The 25,059-nt window shown below is 43.1% G+C and overlaps 1 protein-coding gene across 1 annotated transcript in view; it reads right to left on the bottom strand.

Annotated features, from left to right (window-relative positions):
* LOC115106505 (transmembrane protein 150A-like) overlaps positions 1-25,059 on the bottom strand; it is a 33,889-nt gene that overhangs the window by 6,616 nt on the left and 2,214 nt on the right. The window contains exons 3-6 of the mRNA XM_029629303.2: positions 22,294-22,341; positions 11,369-11,455; positions 6,254-6,321; positions 3,337-3,464 (exon numbers count right to left, since the gene is read on the bottom strand). Of these exons, the coding sequence (XP_029485163.1) occupies positions 3,337-3,464; positions 6,254-6,321; positions 11,369-11,455; positions 22,294-22,341 (331 nt within the window). The remainder of the gene's footprint in view (positions 1-3,336; positions 3,465-6,253; positions 6,322-11,368; positions 11,456-22,293; positions 22,342-25,059) is intronic.

Below are 25,059 nucleotides of genomic sequence, written 5' to 3'. Positions count from 1 at the left end.
GGAGTACCCAGAGTGCACAGAGCTAGAGCTGCAGGCATTAGGGATCAGTGGTGGAAAAAGTACTACATTCTCATACTTGAGTAAAAGTAAATACGTTAGTAGAAAATGACTCAAGTAAAAGTGAGTCACCCAGTAAAATACTACTTGAATAAAAGTCTAAACGTATTTGGTTTTAAATATACAACTATCAAAAGTAAAAGTAAAAGTATGAACAATTAAAAATTCCTTATATTAAGCAAACCAGACGACACAATGTTCTGGTTTTATTTATTTATGGATAGCCAGGGTCACAATTCAACACTCAGACATCGTTTAAAAACATAGCATTTGTGTTTAGGGAGTCTGCCAGATCAGAGGCAGTAGGGATGCTCTCTTGATAAGTGTGTGAATTTGACCATTTTCTGTCCTGCTAAGCATACAAAATGTAACGAGTACTTTTGGGTGTCAGGGAAAATGTATGGGGTAAAAAGCACATCATTTTCTTTAGGAATGTAGTGAAGTAAAAGTAAAAGTTGTCAAAAATATAAATAGTAAAGTAAAATAAAGCATCAATACGGCTGCAGCGTCCTTAGGAGGGCAACGAAGTGGCAGAGTGATGGAGGTGCAAACCATGAATAGAAATGAATGGAATTCCACATTATTTCAATAACAAAATGATAAGTTTAAGTATTTTTTTGTTTTAGCGGGGACAGTAACATTAAAACTTAGCTCACATAATATAAATTAAAAGTATGCATTATGGTGTCTGTAATAGAATATCATATTTTTTTACAATAGTGGAGTACCAAGAATGAGGTGCAGTGGCTTCAAAACCGTGCCCCTCTCAGTCATCTAGTGCATACAGTGCCTTCGGAAAGTATTGAGACCCCTTGACTTTTTCCACATTTTGTTACGTCACAGCCTTATTCTAAAATTGATTAAAAAAATATTCCTTCAATCTACACACAATAACCCATAATAACAAAGCAAAACCGGGATTCTAGAAAAGTTTGCTAATTTATAAAAATGTAAAAACAGAAATATGAACATTTACATAAGTATTCAGACCCTTTACTCAGTACTTTGTTGAAGCACCTTAGGCAGCGATAATAGCATTGAGTCTTCTTGGGTTTGACGCTACAAGCTTGGCACACCTGTATTGGGGAGTTTCTCCCATTATTCTCTGCAGATCCTCTCAAGCTCTGTCAGGTTGGATGGGGAGTGGCGCTGCATAGCTATTTTCAGGTTTCTCTAGAGATGTTTGATCGGGTTCATGACCAGGCTCTGGCTGGGCCACTCAAGGACATTCAGAGACTTGTCCCGAAACAACTCCTGCATTGTCTTGGCTGTGTGCTTAGGGTCGTTGTCCTGTTGGAAGGGTAACCTTCACCCCAGTCTGAGGTCTTGAGCGCTCTGGAGCAGGTTTTATCAAGGATCTCTCTGTACTTTGCTCCGTTCATCTTTCCCTCAATCCTGACTAGTCTCCCAGTTCCTGCCGCTGAAAAACATCCCCGCAGCATGATGCTGCCACCACCATGCTTCAACGTAGGGATGTTGCCAGGTTTCCTCCAGACTTGAACCTTGGCATTTGGCCAATCTTGGTTTCAACATACCAGAGAATATTGTTTCTCATGGTCTGAGAGTCCTTTGTGTGCCTTTTGGCAAACTCCAAGTGGGCTGTCATGTGCCCTTTACTGAGGAGTGGCTTCCGTCTGGACATTCTACCATAAAAGCCTTATTGGTGGAGTGCTGCAGAGATGGCTGTCCTTCTGGAAGGTTCTCCCATCTCCACAGAGGAACTCTATAGAGCTCTGTCGGAGAGACCATCGGGTTCTTGGTCACCTCCCTGACCAAGGCCCTTCTCCCCCGATTGCTCAGTTTGGCTGGGCGGCCAGCTCTAGGAAGAGTCTTGGTGGTTCCCAACTTGGGAGGTCAACTTTTTCCACAGTGTGTTATGTTTCAGCCTTATTCTTTTTTTTTATGCCACTAGAGTTTCTGGGTTTGAGTCCAGGCTCTGTGGGCTGCGAGCTGCGACCGGGAGACCCATGGGGTGGCGTAAAATTGGCCCAGCGTCGTCTGGGTTAGGGGAGGGTTTAGCTGGCAGGGATGTCCTTGTTCCATCGCGTACTAGTGACCCCTGTGGCGGGCTGGGTGCAGTGCACGCTGACACGGGCGCAAGGGGTATGGTGTTTCCTCCGACACATTTGTGCGGGTGGCTTCTGGGTTAAGTGGGCAAAAAGAATGTGGAAAAAATCAAGGGGTCTGAATACTTTCTGAAGGCACTGTCTTTAAATATTTGGAAGATACTTGGTAGGCGGAACATTCATTTTCTCCTCCCTTCTGTCATTCTACAATCAGTAAATCACAACTTTTAAATTTTTTGTGTGTGTGAATTTTACCCCTTTTTTCTCCCCAATTTCGTGGTATCCAATTGTTTTAGTAGCTACTATCTTGTCTCATCGCTACAACTCCCGTATGGGCTCGGGAGAGACGAAGGTTGAAAGTCATGCGTCCTCCGATACACAACCCAACCAAGCCGCACTGCTTCTTAACACAACCCATGTGTCGGAGGAAACACAGTGCACCTGGCAACATTGGTTAGCGCGCACTGCGCCTGGCCCGCCACAGGAGTCGCTGGTGCGCGATGAGACAAGGATTTCCCTACCGGCCAAACCCTCCCAGTAAATCACAACTTGAAGGGGAATGGTTTAGTGGTGCGCTTCGCACCAGAAAGATGGGCCTTGGTTCAAAGAAAACAGACGTCTACGGATATTTGACAGAATCAGCATGTGATGTTGAAGAGAAGGTTGTTTCCCTATGTTAGAAAGAGGCCAAGGAGACCTTGGTTTGCCATGGCACCCACCTACAAAACAGTGATCTCTCAGTGGTCTTTCAATTGCAGCTCATCAACCTGCAGTTCGATTAACTAGCTGTCAAAGTGAATGTTTTCTACAGACAACAGAGCACCCACAGAGGACAATTTCCCTGTTTTTGAGGACTTACTGGGAACATCAAACAACTAGCACGGCTTCAATAAAGTCATTGTGAATTACAATGCCCGGATGTAGTGAAAATCCCACAGGCTAAGATAGTGATCAGTTATTTTAAATTTATGTAATACAGTAGTGAAATCTTATGCAATCATACAAACAATGGACGTGCTGCCTTAGTTAAGAAATGTGGAGTTGCATCTTGTTACTATCGACCACACCAGTAGCCTACACAGCCTATATAGTGGTCAAACCTGAACACAGGCCTCTAAGAGTTGAGCACATTCCACCTTCATCAAACACTTCACAAGAGCCATTTAGTGACAGAGATGCTCCACTGTGGGAGTGACGTCAGTTCTGTTCTTACCTGGAAGTTGCCCACCATAATGAGTCCTGCAGCACAGATCCAGCCAGTGGAAAGGCCGGCAGTGTTAAGGACACAGTTCTGGTGCTTCTCTATGACGTGGGCATACCGCAGCAGCCCTATCAAAATCACTGAGGGAGGGAGGAGAAACAAAACAAACATTTTTATTTTCACCTATCTATCAAGCAGACAGAACCACTCATCTGGTGACGGCTCACTATCAAATCTGCCAGAGCATGGAATCAACAAGAAACAACACTCTACATGTACCTCTTGCAGAGTAGGGAGTAGTCCACTCTTGGATATTGAGTTGCAAGATGGAAAAGCAGATAGAACGTGCATAACACTATGCCAAGAAGTGCCGTCTCTGCCCGAGTTGTTAAGAACTGGAAACCAAGTTGTGTGCAGATTCCTAATGGCTCTGTACCAAACTGGCCAGTGAAGGCTTCGCTGCAGCCGTGCAGCACTTCCAAGAGCAGCAAACTGTTCTCCCAAAAATCCATTGGATGGAAATGGGTTCACATCTGGTGTCCATCTCACCACCAAGCGAGTGTTTAGACGTGCGTGTTGTCAATACAGTGATAATACAGCAGATAATGCAATAAAAAATCCCTGTTTGCTAGTGATTCTTTGGCAAATTCACTAGTTAGGACACAGTGAGGGATCTACTTTGTGGCCGGGGTTTCAGACGTTACCATTCTTCTCATCGCAATTCCACACCGAGCGCCAGAGTTAAGTAAACGCTCTCGCAGTGTGTGTGCTCAAACAAAAACGCGCCATCCCTTTGTGGCTTCTGGTGGTGTGCTTTGTTCACGTGTTTGAGTACGTGATCGCTAGCACTTTGTGCTGCATTCAAGCCCCCAAGCAGTGCCTCTAACCGCTCCCCGACATAAGAGAGCCCTGTTCAAACAAACTGAACCGTGGGGGGTATTAAAATGCACTGTTTGATAAGACTGTTATGTAATAATCACTTCAAAACCTGTCCATTCTAACTTTGTTCTAACTTCAAACTGGTAAGGACAGTACAAATTATACAATTGCAAATACTGTACATGCACTGTAATGGATCCAGATATGTGATATATCCATGTTCATACTGTATGCCCTTTGGCAAACATTTTGGCACATAAATCAATCTGAAAAGAGACCATTTGAACAGGGTATAATAAGCTAATCATAGTTTTTTAGGTCTCCAATGCAGTCCTTATAGGGAACATTCCTTGACAGTTAAGGTTTCTAAGGATGAATATTCCAAAAAAGCCAATACACTGCGTCCATGATTGGCTTTGAAGCACAAACAAAACAACCAAAATAGCTGGTTTCAAGAGGTTGTGGCAGAGAAACAGCACTGCTGTAATTGCCCATGATCGGGCTGCTGCGGTTAGTTCATGTGGTGTCGGAGTGGGGGACACACACAGAAAGTTCTCCTTTCAGGGGGTGGAGTAAAAGGGGCGGGGGGCATGGGGGGCATAGACTTCTGTTTGTGGAACAGAGACCTTGTTAGATTCACAGCCACAGCTGGAAAAACATCGACCTGGAGCTTTTGGTATTTTTGATATTCTATTAGGATCCCCATTAGCTGTTGAAAAAGCAGCAGCTACTCTTCCTGGAGTCCACACAAAACATGAATACAGAACATTAATAGACAAGAACAGCTCAAGGACAGAACTACATCAAGAACTACATCAGAACTACATTTTAAAAAGGCACACGTAGCCTACATATCAATACATAAACACAAACTATCTAGCTTTAACAACTACATTTAGGGATGCCCAGTGAGACAAACTATTTTACTTTTACAGTGAAAGAGGATGACAGAACTACAGACATCCCTGACAGTTATGTACAGTGTACTGGGTATGACTATGAGTGAGTGGATAGCTAACAGAGTAGTCATCGATCTGCATCGTAATCCAAACTCGAACAATTTGCCGCCATTTTGCCACCAAATCATTTTATCTGGTCTCAGTGCCGTCAGTGCATTAACTTCTTATGCCTGGGGGGCAGTATTGAGCAGCTTGGATGAATAAGGTGCCCAGAGTAAACTGCCTGCTACTCATGCCCAGAAGCTCAGATATGCATATCATTAGTAGATTTGGATAGAAAACACTCTGATGTTTCTAAAACTATTTGAATGATGTCTGTGAGTATAACAGAACTCATATGGCAGGCAAAAACCTGAAAAATCCAACCAGGAAGTGGGAAATCTGAGGTGTGTATGTTTTCAAGCCTTTGCCTATCCAATATATAGTGTCAAATTTGGTCCGATTGCACTTCCTAAGGCTTCCACTAGATGTCAACAGTCTTTAGAACCTTGTTTCAGGCTTCTACTGTGAAGGGGGAGCGAATAAAAGCTGTTTGAGTCAGGTGTCTGGCAGAATGCCATGAGCTAAGTCTCGCGCGCGGCCGTGAGCATGAGCTCTGTTCCTTTTCATTTCTAAAGACAAAGGAATTGTCCGGTTGGAATATTATTGCAGATTTGTGATAAAAACATCCTAAAGATTGATTCTATACATCGTTTGACATGTTTCTACGAACTGTAATGGAACTGTCGTCTGAACTAAGTGCCTGCGCCTTGTGAATTTGGATTTGTGAACTAAACGTGCGAACAAACAAACATTTATTGTGGAACTGGGATTCCTGGGAGTGCATTCCTATGAAGATCATCAAAGGTAAGTGAATATTTATAATGCTATTTCTGACTTCTGTTTACTCCACAACATGGCGTGTATCCGTATGGTTTGTTTAGGTCGCTGAGCGTTGTACTCAGATTATTCCATGGTGTGCTTCCGCTGTAAAGATTTTTTGAAATCTGACACAAGAGTTGCATTAAGATGACGACACCGCATGCTGATAATGGACCTATGATGCATCACCCTTCCTATTCAAAAGAAACATGAGTTTCACTGGTACATACCCATGAAGGATCCGGTACTGCAGATGAGGCTGAAGAAGCAACTCTCAGGGGGAAGGGTGCCACACTTACTGCAATGAAAACAGAGGGAGGGAGGGATCAGTTAGTGTCTGAACTCTGCGGTACTGAAATAGACCCGGCCATGTTTCCCTTGGCAAAAGCAACAGACCAACCTCATGTAGATGGGTAACATGGTGAGCAGATTCTTTGGAAGCCAAGCTCGACCACACAGCTGGAAATATTGGCTGCATTTCAGTACCCTCAGTACTACAACTGATTCCTCCCTCCTTCTGTGGCACCCTTCCATGCAATAAAGCCGCAAGTGAACAGCAAATCTGGTTTCCAAAAAAACATACACAACGCCTCTCCCACATGTGACCTACTTGTGGTGTGTATGTACTGACACGTATGTGTAACTGATAGACACACACACACACACACAAACATGTTAATGTTTTTAAATGTATGTACATTTTAAAGTCTTTAGTCTGTAATGTCTTTTTCGTTATGTGTTGGACCCCTGTAAGACTAGCTGTCTCCATTGGCTTCGGCTAATAAGGATCCTAAAGAATCAAATCAAACTCTCAAACTCGTTCCTTCTCTTCTTTCCGTAGTCTGCACTTACAGTTGAAGTCGGAAGTTTACATACAACTTAGCCAAATACATTTAAACTCAGTTTCACAATTCCTGACATTTAATCAGAGTAAAAATTCCCTGTCTTAGGCCAGTTAGGATCACCACTTTATTTTAAAAATGTGAAATGTCAGAATAATAGTAGAAAGAATGATTTATTCCAGCTTTTATTCCTTTCATCACATTCCCAGTGGGTCAGAAGTTTACATACACTCAATTAGTATTTGGTAGCATTGCCTTTAAATTGTTTAGCTTGGGTCAAACGTTTCGGGTAACCTTCCACAAGCTTCCCATAATAAATTGGGTGAATTTTGGCCCATTGCTCCTGACAGAGCTGGTGTAACTAACACGCTTTTTCAGTTCTGCCCACAAATTTTCTCGAGGATTGAGGTCAGGGCTTTGTGATGGCCACTCCAATACCTTGACTTTGTTGTCCTTAAAGCCATTTTGCCACAACTTTGGAAGTATGCTTGGGGTCATTGTCCATTTGGAAGACCCATTTGCGACCAAGCTTTAACTTCCTGACTGATGTCTTGAGATGTTGCTTCAATATATCCACATCATTTTCCTACCTCATGATGCCATCTATTTTGTGAAGTGCACCAGTCCCTCCTGCAGCAAAGCACCTCCACAACATGATGCTGCCACCCCCGTGCTTCACGGTTGGGATGGTGTTCTTCGGCTTGCAAGCCTCCCTCTTTTTCCTCCATATGGTCATTATGGCCAAGCAGTTCTATTTTTGTTTCACCAGACCAGAGGACACTTCTCCAAAAAGTACGATCTTTGTCCCCATGTGCAGTTTCAAACCGTAGTCTGGCTTTTTTATGGCGGTTTTGGAGCAGTGGTTTCTTCCTCGCTGAGCAGCCTTTCAGGTTATGTCGATATAGGACTCGTTTTACTGTGGATATAGATACTTTTGTATCTGTTTCCTCCAGCATCTTCACAAGGTCCTTTGCTGTTGTTCTGGGATTGAGTTGCACTTTTCGCAAACAAAGTACGTTCTTCTCTAGGAGACAGAACGCGTCTCCTTCCTGAGCAGTATGACGGCTGCATGGTCTCATGGTGTTTATACTTGCGTACTATTGTTTGTACAGATGAACGTGGTACCTTCAGGAGTTTGGAAATTGCTCCCAAGGATGAACCAGACTTATGGAGGTCTACAATTCTTTTCTGGGGCCTTGGCTGATTTCTTTTGATTTTCTCATGATGTCAAGCAAAGAGGCACTGAGTTTGAAGGTAGATCTTGAAATACATCCACAGGTACATCTCCAATTGACTCAAATTATGTCAATTAGCCTATCAGAAGCTTCTAAAGTCATGACATCATTTTCTGGAATTTTCCGAGCTGTTTAAAGGCACAGTCAACTTCTGACCCACTGGAATTGTGATACAGTGAATTATAAGTGAAATAATCTGTCTGTAAACAATTGTTGGAAAAATGACTTGTGTCATGCACAAAGTAGATGTCCTAACCGACTTGCCAAAACTATAGTTTGTTAAAAATCCATTTGTAGAGTGGTTGAAAAACAAGTTTTATTGACTCCAACCTAAGTGTATGTAAACGTCAGACTTCAACTGTATATGTAAAAGTCCCCGTAGGTGTCCACCGCATTGCATTCACCTATCCTGTGTTTTCAGATCCGTGCAGATGAGAGGTTATTGAGGAAAACATGCATGGATCAAGGAGCATGTGTAGATCATTGAGAGAATCCGAACATGGGAAAAACAATATCTCACTTTCCCACACACAGGTCAAAACATTTCACAGTACAAAACCCGTGACCAGTGCACAGAAACCCAGTCACCCACCCACAGACTAAAGCCTTCATAAAAGATCACACATACAAAGTGACTAGTAAACATCAAGCATAACACTTCTTGTTGACATTTGTCTTGTCACCATTGTGACGTTTCAAAGGCTCACAGAGGATCCACTAAACAAAATGTTTCACTTCCTGCCAGTGCCAGGCCAGTAAGTGTGTGCATATCTCGCTATCTCTCTCACGCACGCACGCACACACACATTTAACAAACACGCACGCACAAACCACACAGCCAAGGACAAGCTGTGTGTTGTGTAGACATATTCCTGTTATTCTGTAGATGACGGGGGTGAAAACTTAGCCTGGCAGACGCGACCCACGTGACTCACGGCGCAGGGAGAGCTGTGAACACACTAGTCTGGAAAGGAGGCCGTTTTTTAATGCGATATTCGCTCAGAAATTGTGCGGCGGGTTTGATTGGCTCTCTCAAATATTTTAGACCTCAAATATTTTAGACCTCTCGTTGTTTGAATTTTAAAATCTAACAGTTGTGATGGAAGGGGGGCGGGTGCTCGAGGTCTGTGTTTTGCTGTGCGTGTTTGATTGAGGAAGACACAGAGAGCAAACCAGTAAAAGCACAGCCCCCTTCGTCATTGACACTTTGTGCCGACAACATCAAATAGCCATCCCAGACTCTGACAACAGGAGGACTTTGAGAGTTAGGTGTTAGCCAGACTAGTGAAACCCAGGCTACATAAGAAGGAAAACATAAAGATGAAAAAGACAATAGGGGATATTTAATGACAGCAGCAACAGGCCATGAAGACCTTGCTCTCCTTGCTGCCTGTTATGTACATTCACTTTATGTACACCATGCGCTTGCTTTCTGTAATGGTAAATGGCAGATGCATTGATCATTCGTTTAACACAATGGATGACCTCGACCTCAACCAAACAACATCATGCAGCTCAACTCACAGGGCAAATTGTATATAGTGTAGCATAGTTGTTTACTGGTACTGTGTACATATGCAGTGTAGGCTTCTGTTAGTGTGCGGAGGTAAATAGGAATGAAACAGTACAGCATGGTACAGACTAGAGGTCAACCGATTAATCGGAATGGCCGATTAATTAGGGCCGATTTCAAGTTTTCATAACAATCGGAAATCGGTATTTTTGTGCGCCGATTTCCGATTATTTTAAAATATTTTTTTATACCTTTTATTTAACTAGGCAAGTCAGTTAAGAACACATTCTTATTTTCAATGACTGCCTAGGAACTGTGGGTTAACTGCCTTGTTCAGGGGCAGAATGACAGATTTTCACCTTGTCAGCTCAGGGTTCCAGTCTTGCAATCGCACAGTTAACTAGTCCAACGGTCTAACCATTGCACTCCAAGAGTAGGCTGCCTGTTACGCGGATGCAGTAGAAGCCAAGGTAAATTGCTAGCTAGCATTAAACTTATCTTATAAAAAACAATCAATCATAATCACTAGTTATAACTACTAATCCAGTTTAGCAGGCAATATTAACCAGGTGAAATTGTGTCATTTCTCTTGCGTTCATTGCACGCAGAGTCAGGGTATATGCAACAGTTTGGGCTGCCTGGCTCATTGCGAACTAATTTGCCAGAATTTTACATAATTATGACATACATTGAAGGTTGTGCAATGTAACAAGAATATTTAGACTTAGGGATGCCACCCAGACAAAATACCGAACGGTTCCGTATTTCACTGAAATAATAAACGCTTTGTTTTCAAAATGATAGTTTCCGGATTCGATCATATTAATGACCAAAGGCTCGTATTTCTGTGTGTTATTATGCTATAATTAAGTCTGATTTGATAGAGCAGTCTGACTGAGCAGCAGCAGGCCCGTAATCATTCATTCAAACAGGACTTTGGTGCGTTTTGCCAGGAGCTCTTCGCAAGCACAGCGCTGTTTATGACTTCAAGCCTATCAGCCTAATGGCTGGTGTAACCAATGTGAAATGGCCAGCTAGTTAGCTGGGTGCGCTAATACTGTTTCAAACGTCACTCGCTTTTAGATTTAGAGTAGTTATTCCCCTTGAGCTGCAAGTGCCGTGGCTTTTGTGGAGCGATGGGTAACGATGCTTCGGGTGTGGCTGTTGTCGATGTGTTCCTGGTTCGAGCTCAGGTAGGGGCGAGGAGGGGGACGGTAGCTATACTGTTACACTGGCAATACTATAGTGCCTATAAGAACATCCAATAGTCAAAGATATATGAAATACAAATGGTATAGAGAGAAATAGTCCTATAAATACTATATTAACTAGAACCTAAAACCTCTTACCTTGGAATATTGAAGTCTCATGTTAAAAGGAACCACCAACTTTCATATGTTCTCATGTTCTGAGCAAGGAACTTAAACGTTAGCTTTTTTACATGGCACACATTTTTACATGGCACATATTACTTTCTTCTCCAACACTTTGTTTTTGCATTATTTAAACCAAATTTAACATGTTTCATTATTTATTTGAGGCTAAATTGATTTTATTGATGTTTTATATTAAGTTAAAATAAGTGTTAATTCAGTATTGTTGTAATTGTCATTATTACAAACTTTAAAAAATAATAATAATAATAATCGGCTGATTAATCGGTATCGGCCCTTTTGGGCCTCCAATAATTGGTATCGGTATTGAAAAATCATAATCGGTCGACCTCTAGTACAGACAGTGTAATACGGTACTGACCTGATGAGTGGGACATTGTCCAGGGTACAGCACAGCTCAGGACCCCTCTGTAGAGACAGCTTCTCCTCACACGACTGATTATACAGCCTGGATGAAAGAAAAAAACATAGACCTTTACATTTACATTTACATTTAAGTCATTTAGCAGACGCTCTTATCCAGAGCGACTTACAAATTGGTGCTTTCACCTTATGACATCCAGTGGAATACTTTACACTTTTGCTATCAAATGGAACATACTTTACCCACTGGGCAAAAACTAGGTGAATCAACGTTGTTTCCATGTCATTTCAACAAAATAATACAATTTGATGAAGTTGCATCAACAAGGAAAACTAATTGGATTTGCAAAAAGTAATCAACGTAAGGGAATTTAGACTTTTTTTCGCCCAACTTTTTTTGTTGATTTCACGTTAAATTCATGTTAGTTGACAACTCAACCAAATGTAAATCAAAACTAGACGTTGAACTGACATCTGTGCCCAGTGGATAACTTTTCTGAGGGAATTGTATTCCTTATTAAGGCATATTTGCAGATGGAACTATTGCATAATCCGCCTAAGACAGGTGGCTATCCTGAATGGACTGTGTGACCTTTGTGAGGTGAGATGAGAGCATAAAGTCACTCATTAGTTATGCTTCGACACATGCAAAGTCTGGATCAGAATGCGTCCCCACCGAACACCCACCACTACTAAAGTAAACACATCTCGCATAACACTATTGTGAGGACAGACACTGGGAGACGAGAAGCAAGTACAGGGAGTGAACATTTAATAAATAACTGACAAGCAACAAACAAGGACAGCGTCTGAACAGGGGAAACATAACGACAATAATGCTGACACAGGGATCAAACCAAGGAACAGACAGATATAGGAAGGGCAATCAATAAAGTAATGGAGTCCAGGTGAATCCAAAGATGCGCTGGTGCACGTAATGATGGTGAGTCTGGCGCCCTTGAGCGAGCGGGAGCAGGTGTGACAGTACCCCCGTCCCCGTCCCACCTGGGCAAGCCTGACGGGCCAGCTGAGACATGGGAGTCTGACGAGTCGGTTGAGGCATGGGAGCCTGACGATCCCGCTGAGGTGTGGGAGCCTGACGAGCCGGCTGAGGCGTGGGAGCCTGATGAGCCGTCTGAGGCATGACTTGGGATGTGAGCGTGATGAGCCGGCTGAGGCATGGGAGCCTGACAACCCGGCTGAGGCATGACATGGGATGGGAGCCTGCCTGGCAGCCTCCCACTTGATGGATGACTGTATTTGTTGATGGGTGCTTTGAAGAACATTGACGCAGGTACTGTTGTATTACATGTGTCTGTCTACTGATCAGAGTACACTTTATCTTGTATGATTTCTAGAATATTTATACAAATTTAAATTATTTTAAATTTGACCCCTTTTTCTCCCCAATTTCGTGGTATCCAATTGTTTTAGTAGCTACTATCTTGTCTCTTCGCTACAACTCCCGTATGGGCTCGGGAGAGACAAAGGTTGAAAGTCATGCGTCCTCTGATACACAACCCAACCAAGCCGCACGGCTTCTTAACACAGCGCGCATCCAACCCGGAAGCCAGCCACACCAATGTGTCGGAGGAAACACCGTGCACCTGGAAACCTTGGTTAGCGCGCACTGCACCCGGCCCGCCACAGGAGTTGTGGTGCGCGATGAGACAAGGATATCCCTACCGGCCAAACCCTCCCTAACCCGGACGACGCTAGGCCAATTGTGCGTCGCCCCACGGACCTCCCGGTTGCGGCCGGTTACGACAGAGTCTGGGCGTGAACCCAGAGTCTCTGATGGCACAGCTGGCGCTGCGGTACAGCGCCCTTAACCACTGCGCCACCCGAGAGGCCCATCAAAAACATTTTAAAGTGATTATTTGTGTACTTGTTTGGCATCTTATTGGATTGTTAAGAACTCGCTACTTAAGCATTTCACCGCACCCGCTATAACATCCACTAAACTGTGTACGCGACCAATGAACTTTGATTGGAATTCCCTGATTAAGGAGTGTCAGTAGAATGCTCCTTACAGTCAAATGTCCAGGTATAGTGGTATGTCCAGGTATAGTGCAGGTATGGGTTTGGAATAGTTGTTTGTTTTTGCTTGCTGCTTGTGGGAATAGCTTGGAATTAATGTAGCACCCTGGCATGTTTAATCCCTGTTTACTTCACACATACCACAGAAGTCATTCTCCCACTCCTAAAAGAATTTGCATGCTATTGCCTTTCCCCAAAACGTTGCTTCCCATCCCTGCTTTCCCATAATTAACCCATTACTCCTCTCTCTCTCTCCACATGCTCTCGTTTCTCCCCTCTCCCATATTATTTCTCTCTATGTTCTCCAAATTTGTCTCCATCTCCCTCCTCTCTCCATTTCTCCCTCACGCCGTTTCTCTCATGCCTCACTATGTTTGAATAAGGCAGTCGGGCTCAGGAAGTCTAGAGAGGGGCCTTGTTGATGTAGGCTGAGAAAAGATGGACTATTCCCTCTTGTGAAACGAGCCAGCCATAAATTATCAAATTTCTCCCGAATTAATGTTGAACAAGCAGACTTGTTGAGAAGGTACGGTTTCTCTTGCCCTTTTGCAAGAGCTGGTTCATAACCGTTCAAAATCAGTTTGCAGGAATTTTGGGGTTTTGATAAAGATGATAGAATTACTGAAATTGCTTCTGATTGTCTTGAGTGGAAGTCTACAACTGTACAACTGTGTGTGGTACTTTTGGCCGAAATAACATAATGGTCCCCTGTGTCCGCATGGGGAGACTTAAAAACATTCTACCTCACTTTATCATCACATCTCCTGCGCCACTAGTTTACTTAATTCTACACACAGAAACACAGGCCCTCCCTCGTTCTCCCTTCGGCTAATCTGACCACGACTCTATACTCCTGCTTCCGATGAAGCAGACGCAAGGCTACAAGATTGTTTTGCTAGTACAGACTGGAATATGTTCCGGGATTCGTCCAATAACATTGAGGAGTTTACCACATCAGTCACAGGCTTCATCGAACATATACAAATCAAAAACCATGGATTACAGGCAATATCCATGCTTGGCAATATCCATGCTCAGCTTACAAGGAACGAGACACGGATATGGTGCATACAAGAAAGCCCGCTATGACCTCCAACGAGACATCAAACAAGCAAAATGACAATATAGGAGGAAGGTGGAATCCTATTAAACCTGCTTCAACGGTTATCGTATGAGGCAGGGCTAGCAGACGTCAACAGATTACAAAGGGAAACCCAGACGTGAGATTCCCAGTGATGAAGAACTCCTCAACAAGCTAAATGCCTCTTAAGCTCGCGTCGAGGAATAAAATACGGGGTCTTGCGTGAAAGCCCATGCTGGTCCAGACGACTGTGTGTTCTCTTTCTCCATGGCCGATATGAGTAAAATGTTTAAACAGGTTCACACTCGCAAGGCCGCCGGGCAAGATGGAATACCAGGGTGCATTCTCAAAGCAGGCACAGATCAAGTGGCATGTGTCTAGACTCAAATGTATATCCTTGTCCCAGTCTGTAATCCCAACATGTTTCAAGTTCACCACCATTGTCCCTGTTCTCAAGAACTCCAAGCTAACCTGCCTAAAATACTATTGCCCTGAAGCACTCACACCTGTAATTATGAAGTGCTTTGAAAGGCTGGTCATGCCACATATAAACACCATCATCCCAGACACCTTGGACCCACTCCAATTTTTATACCGCGTCAACAGATCCACAGCTGATGAAAACTCAAGTGCACTTCACACTGCCTTCTCCCACCTGGACAAGAGGATAAATAACTATGTGAGAATGCTGTTCATAGACTACAGCTCAGCGTTCAACACTATAGTCCACTCCAAGCTCATCACCAAGCTGGGGACCCTAGAACAGAACATCTCCCACTGCAAGTGAATCCTGGACTTCCTGATGACCGAGCCCAGGTGATGAGGGTAGGCAACAACACCTCCGCCACGCTGACCCACAATAAGGGGGCCCCTCGGGGGTGTGTGCCTAGTTCCCTCCTGTACTCCCTGTTCTCCACAACTACTTGGCCATGCACGACTTGAACACCATCAAGTTTTCTGATGACACAACGGGGGTAGGCCTGATCACCGACGGCGACGAGACAGCCTACAGGGAGGAGGTCATAGACTTAGCAGTGTGGTGCCAGGACAACAACCTCTCCCTCAATGTCAGTAAGACTAAGGAGCTCATCATAGACTACAGGAGAAAGAGGGTAGAGCACACCCCCATCCGCATTGATGGAGCTGTAGTGTTCATAGAAGACATTTAGCTCATATGGTAGGCTTGCGTCACTGGGTAGCTCGATAGTTTGCAAGCCCTGCCACATCCGACGAGCGTCTGAGCCGGTGTAGTAGGATTTGATCTTAGTCCTGTATTGATGCTTTGCTTGTTTGGTAGGCTGCCTGTAATCCATGGCTTCTGGTTGGGATATGTACTTACGTTCACTGTGGGGGCGTTGTCGTCGATGCACTTATTTATGAAGCCAGTGACTGATGGGGTGTACTCCTCAATGTCATTGGAGGAATCCCGGAACATATAGTCTGTGCTAGCGAAAGAGTCCAGTAGCTTAGCATCTGCTTCATCGGACCACTTCCGTATTGAGGGCGTCATTGGTACTTCCTGTTTGAGTTTTCGCTTCTAAACAGGAATCAGGAGGACAGAATAGAATAGAGGATAGGTATTGTCAGATTTGCCAAATGGAGGGCAAGAGAGAGCTTTGTACATGTCTCTGTGGGGAGTAAAGGTGATCGTTTCTGGATTAGCACCTTCTTGTTTGCTTATGACCGTATACAGCTCATTGAGTGCGGCCTTAGTGCCAGCATCGGTTTGTGGTGGTAAATAGACCTCTACAAAGAATATAGATGAAAACTCTCTTGGTAAATAGTATGGTCTACAGTTTATCAGGAGGTACACTAACTCAGGCGAGCAAAACCTTAATATTAAAGATCGTGCACCAGTTGTTGTTGACAAAGAGACGCACACCACCGCCTACGATCTTACCAGAGGCTGCTGTTCTGTCTTGCCGAAGGCACGGAAAACCCAGCTAACTGTATATTGTCCATGTCCTTGTTCAGCCACGACTCGGTGAAACATAGGATATTACAATTTTGAATATCCCTTTGATAGGATAGTCTTGAACGGGGCTCATCCAGTTTATTCTCCAGCGTTCGCCTGTAGAACAGATGGTAAAGGCAGATTAACCACTCGCCTACGCAGTCTCGCCAGGCATCCAGCTCTTCGACCTCTGTAATGGCGTCTCCTCTTCATACGAATGATGGGGATTTGGGCCTGGTCCGGGAAGAGCAGTATATCCTTCGTGTCCAACGCATTAAATAAAAAATCCTCGTCCAGTTTGAGGTGAGTTATCGCTGTTCTGATGTCCAGACGCTCTTTTTCATCATAGGAAAAGATGGCGGAAACATTATCTACAAAAAAAGTTAAAAACAGGACAAAAACACACACAAAATAGCACAATTGGTCAGGAGCCCATAAAATGGCGGCCATCCCCTCCAGTACAATTATATCTTGTCCACACACATGCACAGTCGTGAAGAGGACACGACAGCGCTTCTTCCCCCCCTAAGAGGCTGAAAAGATTTGTCATGGGCCCTCAGATCCTCAAAAGTTCTACAGCTGCACCATCAAGAGCATCTTGACATACAGCATTGCATCACCGCTACAGAGGGTGGTGAGGACAGCCCAGTAAATCACTCCCTGCAATCCAGGAACTCTAGATCAGGTGGTGTCAGAGGAAGGCCCGAAAAATTGCGAAAGACTCCTGCCACCCCAGTCATAAACTGTTCACTCTGCTACTGTCCAGAAAACAATACCGGCGCATCGGTTTTCAGACCAAGACGAGACAGCTTCTACCCCCAAGCCATAAGACTGCTAAATAGTTCATTAAAAGGTTAACCAAACTATCTGCACTGACCTTATCTTGCAGTGATTCTATGCACACTCACAAGATTATATACACACTACATACACACTCACTCACACACATTACACTGACACTCCCACACAAACCCACACACATTCACTACATATGCACACGTAAAACACACACGCATACCGACAAAACACAAACAGACCTACACACACACTCATCATATGCTGCTCCTACTCTGTTTTTATTTTACTCCTATTATTATCTATCTAGGTGCCTAGTCACTTTACCCTGCCTTCACGTACAGTTGAAGTCAGAAGTTTACATACACTTATGTTGGAGTCCTTAAAACTCGTTTTTCGAACCACTCCTCAAATGTCTTATTAACAAACTATAGTTTTGGCAAGTCGGTTTGGACATCTGCTACGTTCATGACACATGTAATTTTTCCAACAGTTGTTTACAGACAGATTATTTCAATTATAATTCACTGTATTAAAATGCTAGTGGGTCAGAAGTTTACATAAGCTAAGTTGACTGTGCCTTTAAACAGCTTGAAAAATTCCAGAAAATTATGTCATTGAAGCTTCTGATAGGCGATTGACATAATTTGAGCCAATAGGAGGTGTACTCATGAATGTATTTCAAGGCCTACCTTCAAACTCATTGCCTCTTTGCTTGACTTCATGGGAAAATCAAAAGAAATCAGCCAAGACCTCAGAAAAAAAAATGTAGACCTACACTGGTGTGATTCATCCTTGGGAGCAATTTCCAAATGTCTGAAGGTACCACGTTCATCTGTACAAGTATAAACACCATGGGACCACTCAGCTGTCATACCGCTCAGAAAGGAGATGCGTTCTGTCTCCTAGAGATGAACGTACTTTGGTGCGAAAAGTGCAAATCAATCCCAGAACAACAGCAAAGGACCTTGTGAAGATGCTGGAGAAAACAGGTACAAAAGTATCTATATCCACAGTAAAACGAGTTATATATCAACATAACCTGAAAGGCCGCTCAGCGAGGAAGAAGCCACTGCTCCAAAACCGCCATAAAAAAGGAGGCAAGAAGGCAATGCTACCAAATAATAATTGAGTATATGTAAACTTCTGACCCACTGGGAATGTGATGAAAGAAATAAAAGCTGAAATAAATCATTCTCTCTACTATTATCCTGACATTTCACATTCTTAAAAGAAAGTGGTGATCCTAACTGACCTAAGACAGGGAATTTTTACTAGGATTAAATGTCAGGAATTGTGAAAAACTGAGTTTAAATGTATTTGTCTAAGGTGAATGTAAACTTCCGACTTCAACTGTATCTACCTCAAATATCTCGTCCCCCTGCTCATTGATCTTGTACTGGTACTTCCTGTATATAACGCCATTCTTGTGTATTTTATTCCTCTAATGTTACTATTTTTAGTTTTATTTCATTATTCCTTTTTAACTCTGCGTTGTTGGGAAGGGGTCGTAAGGATTTCATGGTAAAGTCTACACCCGTTGTATTCGGCGCATGTGACAAATACAATTTGATTTTGATTTGATTCATGGTGTGTTTAGGACCTGCTAAACACACCATGTACCTAGTGTGATGTTTATCCACGTAGATACAAACTATGCCGTAACATCATACCCTACAAGCCTACGAGGATAACAGCAATACCTTTTCTGGGGTTATCACCTTTACAAATAAATCAATTTTCAATAACAAACCAAATCAGTGACGACACAACAGTTAAAGTTTGGGCAACCGTTATCCTACTAGGCACAAACTGATTGAATCAACGTTGTTTCAATGTAAATTGTCAACGTATTGCAACATGGAATCTATATGGAAAATACATTGAATTTGAAAAAAGTAATCAACTGTTATTATGCGAGTCTTTTGAGGGTGACATTTCAACCACAGGATTATGTCATAATGGTAACCAAACTTCAACATAGACAAACCTAAAACAACGTCTGATCTTCAACGTTTGGAAAATGGATCTATCTACAGCTACCTTTAGGTCTCCCATCCAATGTTTAAGCCAAGCCCAGCCCTGCTTAGCTACTGTATGATATTTGTCACTTACTATTAACATGGTGCTATTGTGAGAAGGATTGTTGAGAGGTCTCCACTTATAAAGTAAATAGATTCACTGTTGATTTCAAAGGGTAGGTTAAACAGAACAAATTAAATGTGACCATACTTTATCACTCATATCATAAATTATGCTATTTACGCCGATATAGCATTTACAAAGTCAACAACAACTATCATTTCAATTCAACCCAGGAAATAGACAACATGTAGGCCTAGAGTTTAAAGCTCTAGTTGATTTTAAATGTAATGATATTTAGTGATATTGAATTCTTTTTGGTTGTCAATGCAACCAAATATCAACGTATATCTACGTGGATAAACATCAATCCTTATCCCAGTCTGCTGTTCCCACATGCTTCAAGAGGGCCACCATTGTTCCTGTTCCCAAGAAAGCAAAGGTAACTGAGCTAAATGACTACCGCCCCGTAGCACTCACTTCCGTCATCATGAAGTGCTTTGGAGAGACTAGTCAAGGACCATATCACCTCCACCCTACCTGACACCCTAGACCCACACCAATTTGCTTACCGCCCCAATAAGTCCACAGACGGCGCAATCGCAACCACACTGCCCTAATCCATCTGGACAAGATGAATACCTATGTGAGAATGCTGTTCATCGACTACAGCTCAGCATTTAACACCATAGTACTCTCCAAACTCGTCATTAAGCTCGAGACCCTGGGTTTCGACCCCGCCCTGTGCAACTGGGTACTGGACTTCCTGACGAGCCGCCCCCAGGTGGTGAGGGTAGGTAACAACATCTTCACCCCACTGATCCTCAACACTGGGGCCCCACAAGGGTGCGTTCTGAGCCCTCTCCTGTACTCCCTGTTCACCCACGACTACGTGGCCATGCATGCCTCTAACTCAATCATCAAGTTTGCGGACAACACCACAGTAGTAGGCTTGATTACCAACAACGACGAGACGGCCTAAAGGGAGGAGGTGAGGGCCCTCGGAGTGTGGTGTCAGGAAAATAACCAACGTCAACAAAACAAAGGAGATGATTGTGGACTTCAGGAAACAGCAGAGGGAGCACCCCCCTATCCACATCGATGGGACAGTAGTGGAGAGGGTAGTAAGTTTTAAGTTCCTCGGCGTACACATCACGGACAAACTGAATTGGTCCACCCACACAGACAGCGTTGTGAAGAAGGCGCGGCAGCGCCTCTTCAACCTCAGGAGGCTGAAGAAATTCGGCTTGTCACCAAAAACACTCACAAACTTCTACAGATGCACAATCGAGAGCATCCTGTCGGGCTGTAACACCGCCTGGTACGGCAACTGCTCCGCCCACAACCGTAAGGCTCTCCAGAGGGTAGTGAGGTCTGCACAACGCATCACCGGGGGCAAACTACCTGCCATCCAGGACACCTACACCACCCGATGTCACAGGAAGGCCATAAAGATCATCAAGGACATCAACCACCCGAGCCACTGCCTGTTCACCCCGCTATCATCCAGAAGGCGAGGTCAGTACAGGTGCATCAAAGCAGAGACAGAGAGACTGAAAAACAGCTTTTATCTCAAGGCCATCAGACTGTTAAACAGCCACCACTAACATTGAGTGGCTGCTGCCAACATACTGACTCAACTCCAGCCACTTTAATAATGGAATGGATGGAAATTGATGTAAAAAATATATCACTAGCCACTTTAAACAATGCTACTTAATATAATGTTTACATACCCTACATTACTCATCTCATATGTATATGTATATACTGTACTCTATATCATCTACTGCATCTTTATGTAATACATGTTTCACTAGCCACTTTAAACTATGCCACTGTTTACATACCCTACATTACTCATCTCATATGTATATACTGTACTCGATACCATCTACTACATCTTGCCTATGCCGTTCGGTACCATCACTCATTCATATATCTTTATGTACATATTCTTTATCCCTTTACACGTATGTGTATAAAGTAGTAGTTGTGGAATTGTTAGGTTAGATTACTCATTCGTTATTACGGCATTGTCGGAACTAGAAGCACAAGCATTTCGCTACACTCGCATTAACATCTGCTAACCCCGTGTATGTGACAAATAACATTTGATTTGACATTTGAAGCAGGATCTTCTGCTTGGATAATTCCATCTGTGCCACTGAGTCTGGTTTTAATTCCAGTTTGTCTACAAATTAATAATCAATATGTTGGATTCACATCTCCATCTCAACCAAAAATAATACAAGTTAAAGAATAGGACTAAATCAAATCAAACTTGATTGAAAGTGCATTTAAAGTTTGATTTAGTACTATTCTTTAACTTAGATGTTTGGTTGAAATGGAGACGTGAATCCAACATATCAATTTTTCATTTGTAGACAAACTGGAATAAAAACCAGACTAAGTCAGTGGCACAGTGGAACTATCCAAGCAGAAGATACACCTCCTTCAAATGTTGACCTTTGTTTGCGTTGACAACCAAACACAATTCAATAGAACTTTTGAAATACAATAAATAGCCTATTAACGGGTTCACAAATTCAACCAATTCAACCAAATAAACACAATATCTGACAATGTATTCCCATTTGAACTGTGCTGTGCTTTTAAATGGTTGGATGGAAATTCCACAGACTTTTTTTCTTTGAGTGGGTGAATAGGTTTTAATCTCATTGATCAACGTCTCAACCAAATATTACCTAACTATCCATGTTGTAATGACGTGGTGTGCCTACTGGGATCCTTCTCGATCTCCGAGCCCCAAAAAAACGACATCAACTGGAAGAGTATCAGTTCTCTTTGTTGTGGATAATGACATGTGGTGAGCTCATGCATTTTAGTTGAACGAATTCAGTTGTATAACTTACAAGGTATCCCCCTTTCCCCTTTCTGCTATAGATAATGACACTGATTATGGGTGAGTCAACATTATCATCAGAGAGTTGATCATAAAGTACAGTACCAGTTATCCACGGGGCAGACATGCTGGTTGTAGAGGGCCATGGCATATCTGAAAATAAAATAGAGACACGTTTTTATCCAAGTGTTACATAGTCAATAGAACGACAAGGTACAAGTTAGAGTGCTCAGAACTAGTAAAATAGAATAAAAAAAACACACACAAAAAAAATGTAGGAGTGTATTACACTAGCCTTAATACAAAACTAGATGTTAATCTTCGTTTCTTGCAATAGCTACATCCCAATGCTATGAACCCCACAACGGTTCTGCAGACTCATCAGTTGGTGGTTCCGATGCCTTTGTCACTTAATAACATAGGAATTAACATATTAATTAGGGTCATAGTTTCGAGTTTCCAGACCCAGTTTGCTGGGTACAGCATGAATTAGTGCACAAGCCACCTCCATGGCCAAGTGGTCTAATTGTACATGTCTTGTGGACATCCTTTGACTGTAGCAAACTGGGTCTGCACTATGCATTCCTCTTTCTCTGAAGGTTATCTGTCAACCGCTAACCGGCTCCAAACACAACACGACCACGCCTCCAGAGAGTTCATCCCTCGGGGCAGCAGTCTCTTATCTGACGGTGGACAATAGGCTACTGAAGAGAGAACATTGGGTTTCAACCACTACATATCAGGATCAGATCACGCGGTGTTCTCTTGGACACTCACTATCATAATGTACGCAAAACAGAGTTGCATAATAGGCTGACACTGATGGGGCACTGGGTTCTGATGAGATCACAAAGAGGATCACCCCCCCCAAGAAAAACATGCCGACACAGCAGCATGAAGAGACGTTTAAAGGTTTCACCATACCGTTTGAGAACCTCTATTCAATATCTATTGATTGCGGGGGATGATAATGCGGCAATGCTTAGGTCATGCCTATCGATACCTCCTTCACTTAGGTGAGCAAACAAATATAGGGGGGTTGACCTTCTGGAGAAAAGCAGAAATCCTGACATATATCCTGTCAGACGTGAGGGGGCACACCTAAAATTAATGCAACTCATTGGCTGAGGCCATGTGGCCTAACCAGTAATAACTCTCTATATAATTGGTTAGGAAAACTTGGGACCCTAATGATCACACATCACATCACATTGAATAGCATACTTCTGTTGTGCTTAACTTAGTTACTCAGATGAAATCTTTATAAGACCTTCTCTGAAGACATCTCTCCTACAGTAAATACACGACCCTTTTTGACAAAGGACTCATGCTGTGCCCAAGCTAAACATACTATAGTGTAGGTCTCTGGGTTACGTACGGCAATAGTAGACCCATAAACCCACAGGCAGGCAGGTGTTAAGTGTCTATGAAACATCAGGTCCAGAAACAGCCTGGCCAGGGGTTGCCAAGCAGGGTTACTATCGCAGTCTCAGACAGGAGAGACAGGGAAACTTTTGAAAGTGGTTGTGAAGAAAAATTGAGCGCCCACGATAGAGGGGTTCCATAAGGTACAGTAGAATGTACTATGTTTTGTCACACCGGAGAGAGAGAGAGAGAGAGAGAGAGAGAGGGTTGAGGGTGGACATAAACAGTAACCGACCTAAAATGTGTATGAAAAAAGGGGTGTGCCTCATCTCTCATGGAAACTCATTGCAGCCTGCATACCTAAGATCTCTCTGCACCCTTTGGAATACAAGGAAGCCTTTATGCTGTAATTTTAGAAGAAAAAAAAGGTCCTACAGTATCTAGAAACTAAAAAGTTCCAGGTAGAAAGAACCCTTTTGGGTCCAGGTAGAATAACCCTTTTGGGTTCCATGAGGAACCCTTTCCACGGAGGGATCTCCATGGAACCCAAAAGGACTCAATCTGAATCCCCAAAAAGTTACTACCTGGAACCAAAAAGGGTTATCTAATGGTGACAGACGAATAACCGGAACCTTTTTTTTTTTTGAAGAGTGTCCAACACAGTCCCCAATTCTGAGTTGATAGAAGTTGCACCTAACTGCTGGTACAGGGTCAGATATTATTTGTCCTCGATTTGGGCTTGGGTTATCTGATCCTAGATCTGAGAAGTGACATTCTTGACTTGGCTGGGTTGCAATGTCCATTCTATTTGGTGTGCCTGTGGACCTTGGCCTCGTCCAGGGGTTTACTGTAGAGTCGCTCTCTCATTTGCAAGGACCTGAAGTCAACAGTTAGCTAGAGAGTTGTGTTATCTAGCGCTTCTGTGAAATTCCCAGAGTTTAATGACCTCAACAAAAACACTCTTTCATTTCAAGGAGCACTAGAGAGTGCTGGCCAAGCCACACACCTCACAAGTATAACCTGATACTCCACTGGGTCCCTGGGAAAAAATAACTAGGACATTCTGTAAAGATGTTATATTTATTTGTTCAAAACTATTGTATCTATTGCCTGTGGTGTAGATGTTTGTGTCTGTGTGTTTTGGGGGGGGGATTCCATCAAGTGTAACCAGTCACTCAGCACTTTTCGAGGATAACAACTTCTTATCTTAAGACGGGCAGGTGAGAGGAGATGTCCAAACACATGATCTTCCCAAGCATGGTGGCTTTGCCAGATAAGGTAGCAGACAAACATAATGTATCCTATCTATCTCAGAAGCTCTCTGAGCAGACAACTAAGGTGCGACAACTCCTGTGTGTGAGGCTACACAGCACAAATCTCTTCTGAGAGAGAGAATGTTTTTATGTGTGCTGTTTTTTTTTAACCGAACATTGTACAAATGACAGCAACGTGCTGAATTATGAGTTCAACTTACATAAAATTAAAAATTAAAATGGCAATACAAAC

This window comes from Oncorhynchus nerka, linkage group LG23 (genome assembly GCF_034236695.1).
Source record: "Oncorhynchus nerka isolate Pitt River linkage group LG23, Oner_Uvic_2.0, whole genome shotgun sequence".
Lineage (NCBI taxonomy): Eukaryota > Metazoa > Chordata > Actinopteri > Salmoniformes > Salmonidae > Oncorhynchus > Oncorhynchus nerka.
Note: the sequence above shows the minus strand (reverse complement) of the source record. Positions and strands in the feature narration are given on the sequence as shown.